This window comes from Anopheles aquasalis, chromosome 3 (assembly GCF_943734665.1).
Source record: "Anopheles aquasalis chromosome 3, idAnoAquaMG_Q_19, whole genome shotgun sequence".
NCBI classification, from domain to species: Eukaryota; Metazoa; Arthropoda; class Insecta; order Diptera; family Culicidae; genus Anopheles; species Anopheles aquasalis.
Window position 1 is genome coordinate 53,118,549 of NC_064878.1, and position 15,919 is coordinate 53,134,467.

At 48.9% G+C, this 15,919-nt stretch overlaps 2 protein-coding genes across 13 annotated transcripts in view; one reads left to right on the forward strand and one right to left on the reverse strand.

Annotated features, from left to right (window-relative positions):
• The window catches only part of LOC126575581 (5-formyltetrahydrofolate cyclo-ligase), a 5,420-nt gene extending 3,659 nt beyond the window's left edge, over nucleotides 1-1,761 (reverse strand). The window contains exon 1 of one of the 2 annotated variants that reach the window (XM_050236343.1): nucleotides 1,585-1,761. The gene's annotated coding sequence lies outside the window, so the exon portion shown is untranslated. The remainder of the gene's footprint in view (nucleotides 1-1,584) is intronic. The other variant, XM_050236341.1, reaches the window with a different exon arrangement.
• A 1,066-nt stretch (nucleotides 1,762-2,827) lies between these two features.
• LOC126577988 (transient receptor potential cation channel trpm) overlaps nucleotides 2,828-15,919 on the forward strand; it is a 55,543-nt gene continuing 42,451 nt past the window's right edge. For 10 of the 11 annotated variants that reach the window (XM_050240114.1, XM_050240119.1, XM_050240112.1 and 7 more), the window contains exons 1-2: nucleotides 2,828-2,968; nucleotides 4,128-4,620. Coding sequence is in view for 1 of the 11 variants with exons in the window: in XM_050240120.1 (XP_050096077.1) it covers nucleotides 4,612-4,620 (9 nt within the window). In the remaining 10 variants the exon portion in view is untranslated. The remainder of the gene's footprint in view (nucleotides 2,969-4,127; nucleotides 4,621-15,919) is intronic. The other variant, XM_050240113.1, reaches the window with a different exon arrangement.

Genomic DNA, 15,919 nt, shown 5'->3' on the forward strand with positions numbered 1-15,919 from the left:
TTTGCGCCTGTTCACGAGCGTCTAATGAATATTTCAAACACGTTTTTCACCTCACCGGTCGCCAGCTATTGCAATATCGAGTGGTCGGTCGGTTTGGGCTATTGTTGTTTGGCTTGGACCACCGATTAATGGCCAGTGTAGGTGGTTCGCTAGAATGCGCTCGCTGCACAGGTGTCGCAGCGCTGTGGTGAATCCCCTGGCGTTTCTGACGTCAATCGTCGATGGTTTGGAGTGGTTGTTTTTCTTGGCATTGCGTGCGTGCCGAAAAGGAACCAACTTTTCATCACACGTTTTCTCACGTCGTCTGTCCTCCCAAAAAAAAAAAAAAAGGAAATCCAACGAAAAACGGGAAAATTAGGAACAGCGCGACAGGAGGCGCAAAACAGCTTAGGAGACTGAGGGAACTTTCTGGCTGGCAGGAATTCGGTTCGCCCAGGCCAGGAGACATCGTCATCGGCGTTCGTACGAAATATAGCAGCTCCAGGTATACCAGCTCATAAATATTAAATGCACTTCGGAAGCTGAGGAGGAGCGAAAAGTTTTGCCAACATAACTCGTCGCGTGGTTCATCTCTCGTCTATCGCGAGAGAAACGCGTTCCGCGAACCGGCGCTTCTTGCTTGATTATCGCCTTGAAGTGTTGGAGCGTTAACATCCGGAGGATCTTAGGAAAAACGTGGGTTCTTCGTTTCTACTTGTGCTACTGTTAAGATGAGCCGTCTTTCTGGTGGAACATTGTGGCCCTCACAGTGCGGTTGAAGGTGAATCTTGTATTGACATTTTATTTGCCGAATATAAAGTACGCCCCGTAGTCGTACTGTGCGGATTTTTGACGTAAATTTTTATGAAATGCGCGGTTTAATTGCACGCAATTCAGCTGTGCCACTATACGGCATTTGATTACATCATTCAGCAGATTCTTGAGGCTTTACTCATGATAAACAGTGGGCCCCTAAACGATGGAGACGCCAAACTACGCTATCATTTTTGCGGGAGACAAATGTGTTCGAAGGCGTGTGTTAATTGACTTTAAAACAGGAAGCATGTTTAATTTTGAAAGCACTGGTTTCACCCCTCTTAAACGACTCTTAACGACTTGTGTCTACACGTGTTGTGTTACACCATCAAGAGTCAACGAGAGCGATTGCTTATCATTCAGTTAAATGTGACCCAAAGAAATTCACATAATGTTGACTGCCGCTTACTGTTACGTATAAACTGTGTTAACCGCATGCCAACTATTCTTCACCTCGTTCTGATATTGACATTCTCAGCAGCGTCAACAAGCGTTGATAGCGATGGAAGGCAAACAATTGAATTTGCGCCAATTAAAATCCAGCATCTTACAACAGCTGGCTCGATCCTCGTAGGTCAATAGCGTGGAGCGTGGAGTGCACGCGAAAGAACACAACAACTGGCGAGCAGATAACGCGCTGCGCCTTGGGCGCGCGCCTCGCGATAACCCGAAGCGAAGGCACCACCGATGCTCAACAGTCATTCGGAGGAATTTTGAAAAGATCTTACAGAAGTTGAAAGTGAGCATCACGCGCATGTAGCAAATCACTGAATGCCGCTATTTACTTACGCGAAACTTTCACGGAACTTTTGTTGTTGTAAATCTCTCTCCGTCACGTTTCCCGGACACGCGCGGGCTCTTGGGGAGTTGAGCACCAGTTGAGCGAGAACTTTGCTGCCTGCGTTGGAGCTGCTACCGAACGGTTTTTGACGTTTAAAGTGGCTTCATCTCCCCTTCCCTGACCCTTACAAGTTGTTGTTGTTGCTGCTGCGGGAAAAGAGCAAAAAAACATAAACACACGTTTTGAAAGTCCCAGATGAACATCGCGATACGCACACCAAGCAAGCGCTCGGCTACACTCCTCTGCGAAAGAAAAGCAAAAAGCCGCACAATCTTTGAGTTTTCCTGATCCGAGAAGGCATTTTCCTGGCAGCATAGCGTAGCAATTGCTTCGAAGTCCTTGCATTTCCCGAATAAAAAAGTGATTTTACAATTATTCTTTAAAAAAAATAGCTTAACCTCGTGTTAATCATCTCCTATGCCCACGTTGTCAGTGTGTGCGTTGTCACAGAGCATCATCTGTGGCGAGCTCATCTTCATTCAGTGTGGCATTCAGACGCGGACGCGTTGCCATCATCATCATTAACATCGGGCGCAGAGTTCGGTTCGGCGTGGTGTGTGAACTCCAGTGCCAGAGGAAATCATCGCATCCAGCTGATTCCGGGTTCGTGTTCGTGATGTGAAAATCCTGTGTTCGTGAACGCGCCAAGGCATTGTGCTGTGTGTCCGCAGAGCAACCAACACACCGCAAGCAAAGGGTTAGCTAACAACAATAATAAAAATAAGCTACACGTGATGGTGGTGTTGGTGAGAGGGAGACCGAACTGAGCCGAGGTGAGCCGATTGACACAATGCTTGTCAAAAAAGGTCCTGCGCGCGACCCAACATAAACATAGAGTGGCAAGACACCATCATTAATAGAAATGAAAAAGGTAGAGAAAGGATCAGAAAAAAACGTTTTAAATAATTAAGGTTTATTCTCTTCTTGGACATTTTCTCAAAATTTACTTTACTCGTACAAGCATCACAAATGCTTGGGGATAGTTTCAAATTTCCAACGACATGCTGGCATGCTCCGTGGCGCTAGGAATGATACGTGATAAGAATAACGCTGCCATCGCGAGTGGAGCTCGATTTCGGCTTCGTTTCGTCGTCGTCGGTCGGAATCGGTGGCCCGAGTGGCCACCGCGTTGTCGTCGTCCGGATCTTTCGCCAGCTCGGCACGGCTCGCGACTCGTCAGTCTTGTGCGCGGGGTTCCGAGAGTAACATACTGCAACCCTGGGAACTCGCTAGCTATGATGGCGAGCCAACCCTCTAGCCAGCCATCTAGCCAGTGATTGTTAAAGAGGCGCAGTAGGGGGAAGGTTCGCAGTCAGTTCCGGAATCTGCAAGGTACAACGACATCTTTGTTACCAAAATAGTGCCCTAGTGATGGGTGCTTGTCAAGAGTCGTGTTGGTCATAAATCCTCGCGATAGTGATACCGATAATAAAGTGAAAAATCAGAGAAAATTGTGCGATACCTTGGTGCCAGCCCACCAGTCTACCCCCGGCCAGATCGGATCGGGTTGCCCTTCGGCTTTGCGGGTGTACGCGCCGCATTTAGGGCCAGACAGCGAGACGACGACGACGGGAAAGCCGAATATTGGGAAGCCCTCCCGCTGCTGTTCGGTTGCGAGAGCAAGAACCATTTCCCGCATTTTCCGAGTGGGCTTGTGTTCTTTGTGTGTTCGAGCGTCGAACGTCGAGCGAGTGCGGTTGGTGAAAGCGTGCTCGCGCAGCAGCGTGCGTGCTGCGGTCTGGGGCGGCCGCCCCCCCGTGTTGCCCGTTCTCCCCGTTCTTCGGCCTCGTGTGCAATAACGCAACAACGGTTCGATGAGGGGGTTGGGGATGATTGTGCTGGTGATGGTGTAATCTGGTGTTTGTTTTCAGCGTGCCAGACGACATCGACAGACGGCTGGCGGAGTGGCGGGATGGTGGAGTGTGATCGTGTTCGATTGCGTCGCCATCGTGGTCGCGGTCGCGGATCCGCGATCTCGCTAACACGTGTGCGTGTTTCGATCCGGCGACGCGATCTCCCGCCATGGCGCGAGTCTGTGTATTTGTGATTGTTTGCTGACCATGCGTCTACACAACCATCGACCACCAGGGAGATGGTTTGGTTGATCGCTTCGCTAACCCTCCCCCAAGAGGGGGGTCTTCTCGTTTGTTATTTTAATAAGTGTTTGCTGACGCAAGTTTTCTTCGTTTTATTGGCCCCCTCGAACCCTCGGCGCAATTCTTTGTTATTAGTTTACCAATTTTTTTTATGACTCATTCTTTTTCGAAGATTTGAAGAGGTCTACATGCTGTGTTAGTGATTCATGAATACAATTTATCGTTTGCTGTTTTTAAAACAATCTGTTACAACAGTTACAAAAAGAGTCAAATTAGGGTTTTATCCAAAAAAACATAAACAAATTCCCTGCATTGACATCGTAGTAACCATCTACAAAAAATAAAACCCCAAAAAAATCAATTTCTAAATAGCAACCCACGGTTCTTTTCCACAGCATCCCGTAGTTTTGTGTGCGGTTCGGAGCGGTGTTTGGTGTTCCGAAAGTGCTAAACGAGCGATACCGAAAGTGTGCCGTTTTGGAGGTGATTAACGAGTGGCAAATAGAAGGCGAAATTTAATTCCCATCAATCCCGACCGTTTGGATGTGAAACAAAAACCGTGCAGTGACCGTAGTAAAATAAAAGAAGAAGATCCCCTCGTGTTGGGAATGTTGTTTGTCGATTGTGTGAAAAGCGCGAGTCGCGAGTTGAAAGGAATTAGCAACGGTCCAGGGTGACGCTGATAGCGGGAATCCGTTCATTCATTCACGAAGTTCCTCGAAAGCACCGTCCATCCATTTCCATCCATCGTGTGTCCCCGTGATTCCGACATTCTTCCGGCGATGGGAGCGATGGGCACCCATAATCACCATCACCAGCAGTGCGACCAGAATCCATAGCAACCTACGGTGCACACTCTACCGGAAGCAGTGCAGCAACATGAAACAAGTGAGTAGAGCAGGGGGAGGGCAAGGGAGTGTGGAAAATCCGTAGCGCCATTTTCATTCTTTTTTCAACCCCATTTCCCGTTCCGTTTGATCCCTTGTGCTTGAGCGTATTTTTTTTGTTCACTCTCCCCGGCATTATGCTCGGACTTTGTCCGTGCTCTCAGTGTGTTCTTATGCAAAAACCTGAGGGTGGTTCGTTCTGGGAGGACACCTCTTGTGTAGCATGCCATAAAACCCCCGGTCGTCCCCGGGACGTGGCTGCATGTGATGTTTGCTGTTGGTTTTCCTGTTGGTTTCTGTTTGATTCCTGTCCGGTAGTGTCCGGTGCGCCATTCAGAGTGCTTTTTGTTTTCAGTTCCAGACCAGGAAACCATTTCTCTTTTGTTCGGCCAGTTCCAGCAATCGCCAGCGTGCATGTTTGATTGCGATTTTTATTTTAATTATCCATCTTTTCTTTATCCTTTTTGCTGCCACATTTCATCACGCTGCAATCATCCACGCTATAGAAATTTGCTTTAGAATGTTCTCGAGCTGTTCCTTGACTGGGGCCACACGTTCGGTAATCAATGGCCATTAAAATGGGCGACTGGCTGGTTGACGATCCGGCGATACTTAAAATCGCATCACAAATTCGTTCGGGGACGGAGAGCTATAGCTACAAGCGACGCAACCGAACGTGAAAAGCGTTGATCGTTTTATGGTGCCTTTTTTGGGCGGCAGAAGGAAAGCCACTGCATTAATAGGAAGAGTACCGAGGGGTTCTACCGGTTGTGCCGGTATGTTATGGTTGTTGAGCTAAGCTGGGTCCACTAATGGCCGCCCAAGGTTGCTGTTCCTAACCATTGTTAACGCCACATTATGTGCTGGTCGTCGAACGGATGTCCGCAAGTCTACGCACGCATACATGTGTATGTGCAGTAAATTGATTAACGAGACAGCCACAAGCAACCGGTCTCTACGGTGGTCGCCTTCTTTCCGATTTTCCGATTTTCCCAAGCGGAATGTGGTAAAAAATGATATTCCACTCGGTTGAAGGAGGCTCATAAAAAGGCAAAATTTATGTTAAACGACCTTTTGGACCCCACTCCTTTTTTTCAAAGAGTTCAATAGCTTCAGCTTAGCATGGTCATTGGCGAGTAGCGTAGTAATGATCCTTAAAGCGTCGGTCCGGTATGCTTTGGCACTGCTTTAAGGCGATCATTTGCTTCTGGAGCATCGCCCTCTTGAAGATATTTCGCTGGCGCAGCCCTTCAAACCCAAATTGGATGCGAAATGGTGATGTGGTATGTTGATTCCACCACCGCCGAGGTGAACTGTAGCGTAAAATGATCTTTCACGCTCGTCGCACACTCCATGACAATGCGTTAGTGTTTCGGTTTTAGTAAAAAACAAAACAAAAGAAAAACCGAAACTCGCCGGAGCAGCGGCGAGGGATTGATCCCATTTCCCGAGATCCTTCGCATCCGAGCAGGTCGAATCAAAAATCATGAACGTAAGCGCCTATTAGCATACAAAACGGTCCGTAAGCCGACCCGCTGGTCCCTTCGCCGTGTATGAAATATTGAAGACCGTACTGCGTTAAGAGGACCTGCTGTGCCTCGTTTCGGCGAAGGCACCAGTGTGTTTGCGATAATTTTCAGACCAAAAATCACAAAGGAACAGCAGGATACTGTAATAATAATACGGATGCGGGGCTCGAGGTTGAATTCTGGAAATCACAAAATTAGAACAAATAGAAGAAACAAAATACGACAACTTGACGGAGAGTGGATCCGCGTGCTTACGCGTCCCATTCGTTGAAGGATGTTCAATATTTGTGGGCAGCAGCACTCTTGCCAGTGCGCAAAGTGGCCACGCTAATGCGATCGATCTCTTCGAAACTCCGGAATGGCGTGGACAATAATGGCATCTTTCCAGCTGTTGCGCTTCGCCTTAGGTCTACCCGGAAAAAGGCTCTCATCGGCAGCGGAAAACAATTTCAGCTCATCAGCAAATGCGCTCCCTCCATGGTGCCGGTTTTTTTTTGGGGAAGCTTTTTCGCCATTTCTTTTTTTTTGGTCACGATTCGTCCTTGAATTTTCGGGGGATCGAATTCCTTACAGTGGCCAAAGGAATGCATAAGCTTTCCCCGGTTCGGTGGTTGACTAAATCCATTCCGTACGAATTTTGATGGTCCCTCACAAAAAGGATACGAATGTGATTGTCACTCGCATCGCTTTCCACCACTACTGATTAACGAGCCAAGCGTGATGGTGGCAAATTTGATAGACGCCATGGAACCAGCGACAATGGGCTGCCGGTATGATCGTTAGATGGGTGAAGAAAAGCATTCGAAGCGTTTCATCCGTTTCCTCGTTTTCTTTGTCTGGGTTTTTTTTGCTTTGTATCGCGACCAGCGCAAGGAGATAGATAGATAGATAGATAGGGAGACCAACAGCCAGACGGTGGCCACTAGCAGCAGGAGCAGCAACAGCAGCTGGAGTAGCAGCAGCAGGAAACCGTCAGCTCGGCATCCTTCGATTCACCTGAGTAACGTTCCCGGCACACCGACACGTGTGCACTCTGTCAGGCGCCTGTCAGGCCAGAGGAAATGTGGTTTCGGCGAAGGAAATGCTCTCAAAAAGTAGAAAGCGCGGTGACGCTTGAAAGCGAGCGCAAAAAAAAACCTCGACCCAAATCCTCGACCAGATCCATCCACTCCGGTGCTCGTTCACGTGGAACTTTCCGGCCATTTGGCAGCCTCCAGGAATCGAATATTTGCTTTCTAAGTTGAGCTGTGATTTTAAGATGGCACACACAACGGAACAGAGCACCAGCAGCATGAAGCGAGCATAAAAGATTAACGAGGTGAAGGAAGAGGAGGAGGAGAAAGAAAAGCGTTTTTCATCGATTTCATCTGGCATCGTGAAGGGCCCCGGCGCTCCATTTCGCGCGTTCGCCAGCAATAGAAAAGTGTCAACGCGGAACTGTCTATGAAGGCAGACGGTTTTTTTTGGAAGAGATTGAAACAACACTCGCCACTCTCCGATTGGCTGGTGTACCCATGGCTTTTCCGTCAAAACGGAAAGCGAATGGAAAGGCAACGGATATTACTGACGTGGCAATAGTACGCCTTTTCGAACGGATGCTAAGCCTGGCCTAGTCTCGGCTAAACTGAACCGATCTCCGAGCCTGCCTGCCTGCCTGGCTGCCAAGAACATTGCCGGCAGCTTCGGCTTCATTTGCAGCTGGGACACGGACAAGGATTATTAGTTCCCCCTCGTCGACCCTTTCCGTGCGAATGGACACGCATGGCGCTGACAGATGCCTTGCCTTGATGGTTTGCCCACAACACATACACATACAGACTGTTTCGAAGAAACGATTGCGCTTCTCGGGGGCCTGGACCAGCATCCTAATGGCAGACTTACCGACCAGGGGGGGGGGGGGGGGGGGACTGGGGGAAAGGCTAATGAAGCGGCAACAATAGCACAGCCTTTTGGCCCGTGTTGATCAATTCGGGATTAAGCATCTGTCTGATGCCTTGATGTTTGGAACTGTGGAAAGCTGGGCCCAGAGAATGGCAATAAGGACCATGGACTGTTATCGTCCGAACTGTGAGCTTGACTGCTTGAGTTACCGCTTTAGCTGCCTCGTGCTGCTTTAACTTCAACAAGTGGTGGTTCGTGTTTCAGAGCGTACGAGCACAGAGCGTACGGTCCAGTGCTACATAATTACTAATCGCTTTCGTTGCGCTACTCGTTTTACTAAGCCGTTCCTGGAGGGGGCTGAGATTGGTGCGGCAGAATCAGGTCGCTCGCAATGTTGCTTCAGTCTGCAAATGAATTGATTACCAATTTGTAGCTGATTACTCCATTCTCGCTGGTATGTCCCCCTTCCCCCCGGGGGGATGCTTTCTGCATCGCAATCATTTTCTGTAGCGGCAGGAAAGCGAACTCCGTTCATCCGGTGCTGCTGCTGCTCCTTGTGCTTCTGCTGCTGCTGCTGCTGCTGCTGATTGCGTTACGATTTGTGCTGAGCGACCGATGGCGCACCGATGGAATGATGTTCCGTTTCCGACGATTTGATCAATTTCCCTTCGATTATGGAAATGGTGATGAGGGGCCGAAGCGGCGGATCGTGCGGGATTTGTCGGGAGTCGGTGCTGTGTAAGCGAGAATCAAATTTGCTTGAAATCTGATGCTTTCGCGTCTGTATTTGATCAAGCAAATCACAGTCATTGTGAAAAGGAACGTGGCAGAGCAGGGACCAGCGCAGCTGCAGACAGATCGCTTTCCCTTTTGTTCGGGTAGCTGGTGGTAGCTTTAAAGGAAGCTCCGGTAATCGAATTCAAACACCCGGTCGTCGACATTGTAGCCAGGGAAGGTGGTAAACGTTATGATAGTGTAGCGCTAAGGTGTTGCGGCAATCGAACCCGTATCCGATGCCGGATCCAATTTTGACAGCGAGCATCGGTCTGGATTTTTTTCCGGTTCAGAAGAAGACGCTGCTACAAACATTCAGCGAACTTCTTGCGTGCGTACGTGCGTGGGTGTGGTAGTGCCGGGAGTGTCATGGCGTCCTTTTTGGTGTCCCTCAGTAATGGCCTCGCCATCTCGAAACACTTTGGAGGATACTTTCCGGGTGATAATTGGATTAGAATAAGGTAAACGAAAGCCGAAAGCAACCAATGATGATGATCGGTTTCTTGCCCTGGGCTCAGCGAACAGCCCACAGAACCCATGCTCAACAGGTGTCGCCGCGATGCGTTTTGATGGGGTTTTTTCTCCGAAAACCCCTGAATGTCCTCGCTACGACCGGTGTTGTTGTTGTCGAGATTTATGGGAGCTCGTTCCGATTCCGGCATCGCATCGATAAGTGTTGCTGACACTAATTTGCTTGTACGATCGCTTCGGTACGCTACGTGTGATACCTTCTACCTCTAGCTACATTATTCATGTAATCTCGTTCAACGCATTTCCCACTTAAAACCGCTTGTTATGCGTTTTACGATTAGTGCGTGACTTGGTTGCTGTTTTGGGGAGCGAGCGAGGGAAACGAGCGCTTTCCTCGAATCCTGTATAATGAAATCAAACTTTACCAAAGTTTGAATGCTGCTCACTTGTTGTGAGTTTGTGCGTGTCAACAACGCGACCTGGTGCGCATCGTGACGATCTCGGTCTTGCGAGACTAATAAAGTTCCCCCCTTTCAGCATCCTTTTCGGGGGTGGACTGGGCGGGCGCACTGGGTTTGAGGATGTTGATTGATGTGCCTCGCACCACCAGGCCCATCCTGTTTTGGCATTCTTCTTGGCGTAGCGCTGCTGTAACATCGTGGACTGATTGGTGAATAATTGGTTTAAAGCTAATACCGTGATGAAGTGATTGTTTCTCGCTCGCACCGTTTGCTGTACTGGAAAATGCTGAAAATGGCGTTCCCGTCTCTCGGTCGGTTGATGAATGTGCGAGTTTTCAATTAGGATGTCAACGGCAAAATTATGCGTTGGTAGAAAGTTTCCAGCGTATCCGGGTCGGCGGTACGTGGCATTCATGACTTCACTGACTCACGGTACATTCTTTTAAATAATTATAGAAATATTAATTAAATTCTGCGAACATAGTGCTATGCATTTGAAAACCATTTGTTGTAGCGTGTATTTTATGGTGAATACTACGTCGGCTTACAGTGCGCTGGCTGGTAACGTAAATTTATGTTGAGTACACGATGCAGCAACCGCGTGAGTTATGAGCGCTTGGGATACTAGCGAGCGGCGAGCTGATTCTGCAGCTGAAAGCTTTGTTCGGTGGCATGAACTTTGTTCTCCCTCGTGGGTGCCCAGATAAAATCGTGAAACCTGGAATTCATGGTAGATTCAGCATCATCCAGACCACCGGCACACTCATATTTCATAACGCGCTAGTAGCGGAGAGCAAATAGTATTTTAATGTTTGCAAAAATTTTAAAAGCAGATTAAAAAGCGTTGAACATCGAGATAGCAGCTAGCAGATCTGGGGAAGCTCGCCCACTGTTTCCCTGTGGTTTAAGTTTGTCAAACAAATGGAAAATCTGGAGATTACAAATTGAAATTCAGTTTTCTGGACTCGGGTTCGTTAGCGCACTTGAGAATGGATGCTGAGAGTTTGTTCAGGGGGTGAGGTCTGCTGGGGTCTGCTTGGTGGGCCAGAACGCCACTTACTAATCAATTAGCACTCTTCAAGCAGAATTCAATTAGCAAGCTATTTGGCAGGCATGTTTTTTTTTATTATTCCTTTCCACCAGGCAAAAGGATCGCATCGGCAACGAGGCACCAGTTTTCCCCTTTGTGTGTTTAACCTTCGTTGAACCCGTGAAGTGTTTGAGTGTGAGAATGAGTGTCTGTGTGTGCGGGCGTGTTATCGGTAGCCCGGTCAGGCCCGGTGTTCCTGCTAGAAAGGGGTCCCAATTCGTTGGTTCCAATTTTCCGCCGCTCATGCAAATGAATTATCGAGCCTTTTGATGTGCTCGCTCCGTTTCCTGTACCAAGCCATTACACCGTGGCGTGCGTGCATGCTCTGGATGTTCTACTTCGGCTGCTGTTGCTGCTGCTGCTACTGCTTTGTCGGTAATAAATTGCTTGCCGTGAGTACTCTCGCGTCTACGGGATCTGGCGTAGTGAAGGAGTTGGCAAGTGAAAAATGTTTCTCTCGAGACTGTGAGCGTATATTCTACCAAATGGACGAGGTTCTATGATGGCGTATCCTTATTGTTTTTTTCGTTTGTGTGTTTGTGGGTGTGTTTAGTTGTAACTCAATAATACCATGATGGTACCGTGTGAACCATAAAACATATAGCCAGTGGACTAGACGTACGCCCGGACAGACCGTGTAACGTGTTTGGATGTGGCGTGGTTCGTGACCGTGCCGTGTTTGCTCATTAATCTCAATCTACTCGGCTCACCGTCAACCGTTGACCCCAGCAGCATGGCGGGGGACAGGAGGATTGTGGGCGAGAGGATTGGAAAATTTGAATATTTTCAATTTAGTCACGCGGCACTGCGGTTCTCGGTGTTTTTCGTAGGAGTGAGAGTGCGTGAGGTTTTTCCCCCGGCTGCTATCATGCTCCACCTCAATCGCCTCGCATTAGAACGACCTCAAGCAGCGAAACCAAACAGCTCGTCCTGGAATATCTTTTTTTTTTTTTAAAGAAACATTTTAAGGAACATTCAATCAATGCTGTCACGAGTTGACGAGAGTGTCCTGAAACGATGCATAAAACGCTCCCTAGCTCGTTGCTCGATTTCATTTTTATAATCACACACGCGCTGTACGGTGCTGCAGTCCAGGGTGTACAGTTTTTGGGCCGGCGGGCAGAAAATGCGGAAAACTAAATTGGAAAACCGTCCCATCGCGCGGAAGGTTGCTGGCAAAAAGGTACCCAAGTCATTTCCACCGCGCGCATAACGCCCCGTTGGGGTGGCTGTGTGTTCGTGGTTTCGGGTAAATTGCTTCCCTTTACGATAGCTGACACAACGTGAGCCTCGGATCATTACGTGAGAATGGCCTGTACCGGTCGAAACCGGTATTCGGAGTTGGACAATCTCCCCCCAAAATGGCCATCGCAAAATTGATATTAAACAACATGCGCCGTACAGGGCGCCGCGTACGAAGTTCGATCAAATGGGCCGTTATTGGACTGCAAATGAAGCGATTCTCAAAACAAACCGAGAACCATCGCATTGATAGCCATGTTTTTGAAGGCACAATTTAGGTGCGGTCGCTTCCGATCCCGGAGACCCAGGACCGGTGAATATGGTGGTCAGGGAGTGTGCCGGTTCTTTCACTCCTTCCCGCTAACCCGGCGGTTCACACTTAATTACCGGAATGATTTCATTTGAACGGAAGCCAAATCTCTCTCTCTCTCTTCCTCTCTCGGTGTAGTATCGCGTGGCGTGAGGGCCATCGCGTGACAGTGGATCGTCCGTAGCGTCTGGCTGGCAGCATTTTGCCAGCTTGCCCGCTTGCAAACCAAAGACTCTGGTCTGCAACCTGTTAAAGCGCTTGAGTAGCATGAGTGTGCGAGGAGGGAATGGATTTATTTTTCTCCGATTTTTTCCTTTTCTTCGTGTCTCTCTGCCTCCTCTATTGCTTGTCCATTGAGTGAGTGACAGTGGATGTGTTGGTGTGTTTCGTAGCATTTTTGTGACCAACGAGTTGGGCGCTAAACAAGCGAATCCTTTAGAAAAATCCGTTTCCATTCGCAACATCATCCGGATACAATGTTGGCGCAGAAAATCGGGCGTTGGGTGTTTTGCTGGAAAATCGCAAGCTTTTCCTGGTTTCCACACAAGCGACAGGTTGTGGCGTGGGTTGTTGGGATTCATTTTCTTCCTTTTCTGAGTGAAGGATTCCTTGAATCATTCCTGCGCAAGCTTGGTTGACGGCCTGTCGATGATGTTCGCCTCGTTCCATTCCGATTTGGGGAACGGGTGAAGGAGTGAACTGTGGAAGGATATCAGATGAAGACGAACGTGTGCTGTCAATGTGTGCCACGCAAACTATCCACCGACTGTAACCCAAACCGTACGGAAAAGAGAATTGTTCTATCACTGGCAAAGCCGAGAGCAAACAGCCGGTGTTTGTTTGTGTGCGTCTGTGGGCTTTCTGGTTTTGTTTTGCGAATCGAAATGAAAGGACTTTCCCCATTCAGACGATGGGATCCTCTTCACCGCCACTGCACCGTGCCTGAAAAGGCTGTTGTGGCCATCACGCATCGCAGATGCATAAAAAGGCTCTCTCTGCGCTGAAGCATGATTTACATGTTTTTGAATGGGAAAACCGGTGTGTGGTGTTGGTGAAAATAGCTGCTGGAACAATGCTGGTACCATCTGGTGGTGAGGGTGCTAAAAACACGAAATCCCGTCGCCTGGCCTGACGTTAGTAATTGGAACAAAAAATAATCCTTCCGTGTCAGTGTGCGTGCGTGCTAGCGTATGTGAACATACAAATGTGGGCCACCCCGTGACTCACGCCATCACAGTAAATCACTGTCAGCGACATGTGTTCTCTGGTCTGGTCCGTGGCCAGGTGAGGTGAGTGCAATGCGAAAGGAGGAAATGCAATGGCCTCCAGCTTTTCCTTGTCCGTCCTTTTTGCTCTATCGCCACACACCGGTTTTATGGGTTTTATGTGCGTATGTGTGCCTAGTTGTGTGACACATACGGTACCGGGGGTGGGGTACTAAATGCCACGTTCTGGTAAGCGACACTGGTCGACACTGATGCTGAGCTCTTTACAGTGGATTATGCCCTTACGGCTCGTTGGCTCGATGGGTGTTGGTTGTTTATAGCGTCTGGCCTCTCAGGAGGCGACCGGTCCGTTATTAACACGGCTCATAGAGATGCTGATGGCTTCCCATGGTCATGGGACGGATGGGCTCGGGTGTGTAATTTGATTAATGCTCATCAGCGTCAGTCAGCTGGCGCGTCGTTCAGCGATGGCAAATAAATGGGGCCATCGCAATGTGACGAGAGTTGACAACAAATGCGACAAAATGCTTAAGAGATAGAGGAGAGGACGACGTTCTGTTTCTCCAGACAAGTGAGCTGACGTCTGATTTACTGACAATCCGATCTGGAGACTAAACAAATATGAGACGACGTCGTGATTTTGTCAACGCAGCACACTCAGCGTCAGCGTATGGTCAATCAGTCTCACTTCTGTAGCACTCCACTCCACGTTTGTGTCGTTGTTTGTTTTGTTTTTACTGAAAGGCGGTCCTCATCGCACTCCTCTTTTGACGCTGAATTCATCTTTGGTTCCTCATCTCTTGCCGTGGAGGCGAACGGAAGGCATTTCACGAACCTCTGGAACCCTCTTTAAGGGAATTGCAAATGAGCTTAGATCCATTGGCCCGAGTGAGTGGCCGCTACGGTGGGGATTATCCGCATTTCCAGCGGGGAGTTGGAATTGATCCGAACTCAAATCGGATACCTGGCTATGGGCTGTGTTATCAGACGCATGTTCACGGACGCACCAGTGTGGTGTCGCGGTGATGGAGCTAAATTGATTGGCCAAACGATTCTACAGAACACGTTGTGCTGCGGGAGTCCGGTGGTCATATATCAATCCACTTCACGCTCAGAGTATTCTCTAGGGGGGGGATGTTAGTGCTCGTCCATTCGGAAGCCGCCGGCGTAGTCAGACGGGGATTCAGAACAGGATGTAACAGTGGGATGCCGCGCACCAGACAATGCAGCACAATGATCTTCCATATTGGAATCCTGGATCGGCATATTACACCTTATGCTTTAGTTTTTGAGCATGCGAAAGGTGCGGTTCTGTTTTGGCCGACGAAGGTGGTCATTGTCAACGTAAATCATTTCCATAATCGTCGGATACCTTCGCAGGAGCAGCATGTTAATCAAATGTTTCCGAATTTCCATTGAGTGAGGTGTCTTTCAATCAACACAAAACCGAAATCTTCCATCCAATGCTCCTCCTGACGTCTTGATACGACTCCCTCTAGTAAGAGATATAGAAATAACTTGGGATTATCCGTAAAGCAGCGGTCTGTATGTGTGGCTTTGATGTGACAGTTTCTATCTGCGATTGTGCGACCCTCTTCAGCAGAAATCTATTGCGGAGCGAGCCACTCATTCCAATTAGAACGAAAGCATCCCAACGACCTTGACCCTCGGTCCCCGTGGCCCCAAAAAACCCCGGGAAACCGGTGTGTAATGGGTAGCCAGAAAAAGGTGAATTCATCCAACCGCGCCAGCTTACGGTATGTCGCCGTCCACCAGGTAGATCATTCTTTGTCGAACAACTCGAACTCGGGTATAGTAACCGGTTCGGTTTCCGATCCAATTTGTAGAGTCCAAGGGTTACTGGGCCTTGAAGGATCCTCATTCAGCGAGTCCTCGACCTGCGGGTGCCCCGGGCGGACAAATTGCAAAGCTACTGCCGGACCGGCAGGTGGTAGCCAGCGCTATGAGTAACCTACTCCCGGTGGTTACGGTGGCATCCCGGTGTTGCTAGCGAGCTCCGGAGCGAAGGGAAGTTTTAAAACTTTCTATCCTCTCCCTTTTGCTCCCTTCTGCTGCTTCTCCAGAGTCGTGACGGACCGTCACGTTGGTGACCTTTTTATTTCTCGATCACCTAGCAACGATCCCTGGGGGTGGGCGAGAACGAGGAGAAAATGATGAAAAAAGAGTCTCCAGCGCTTATAAGTTGGGTGGGTGTACCGGTTGCCCAGGGATTATCAGAGTGGGTAGCAGGAAAGCCGGACATTCCGCGTTCCTTTTTTGTTTTGCTCTCTTACTCTACCTCACTCGCTGAGTAGC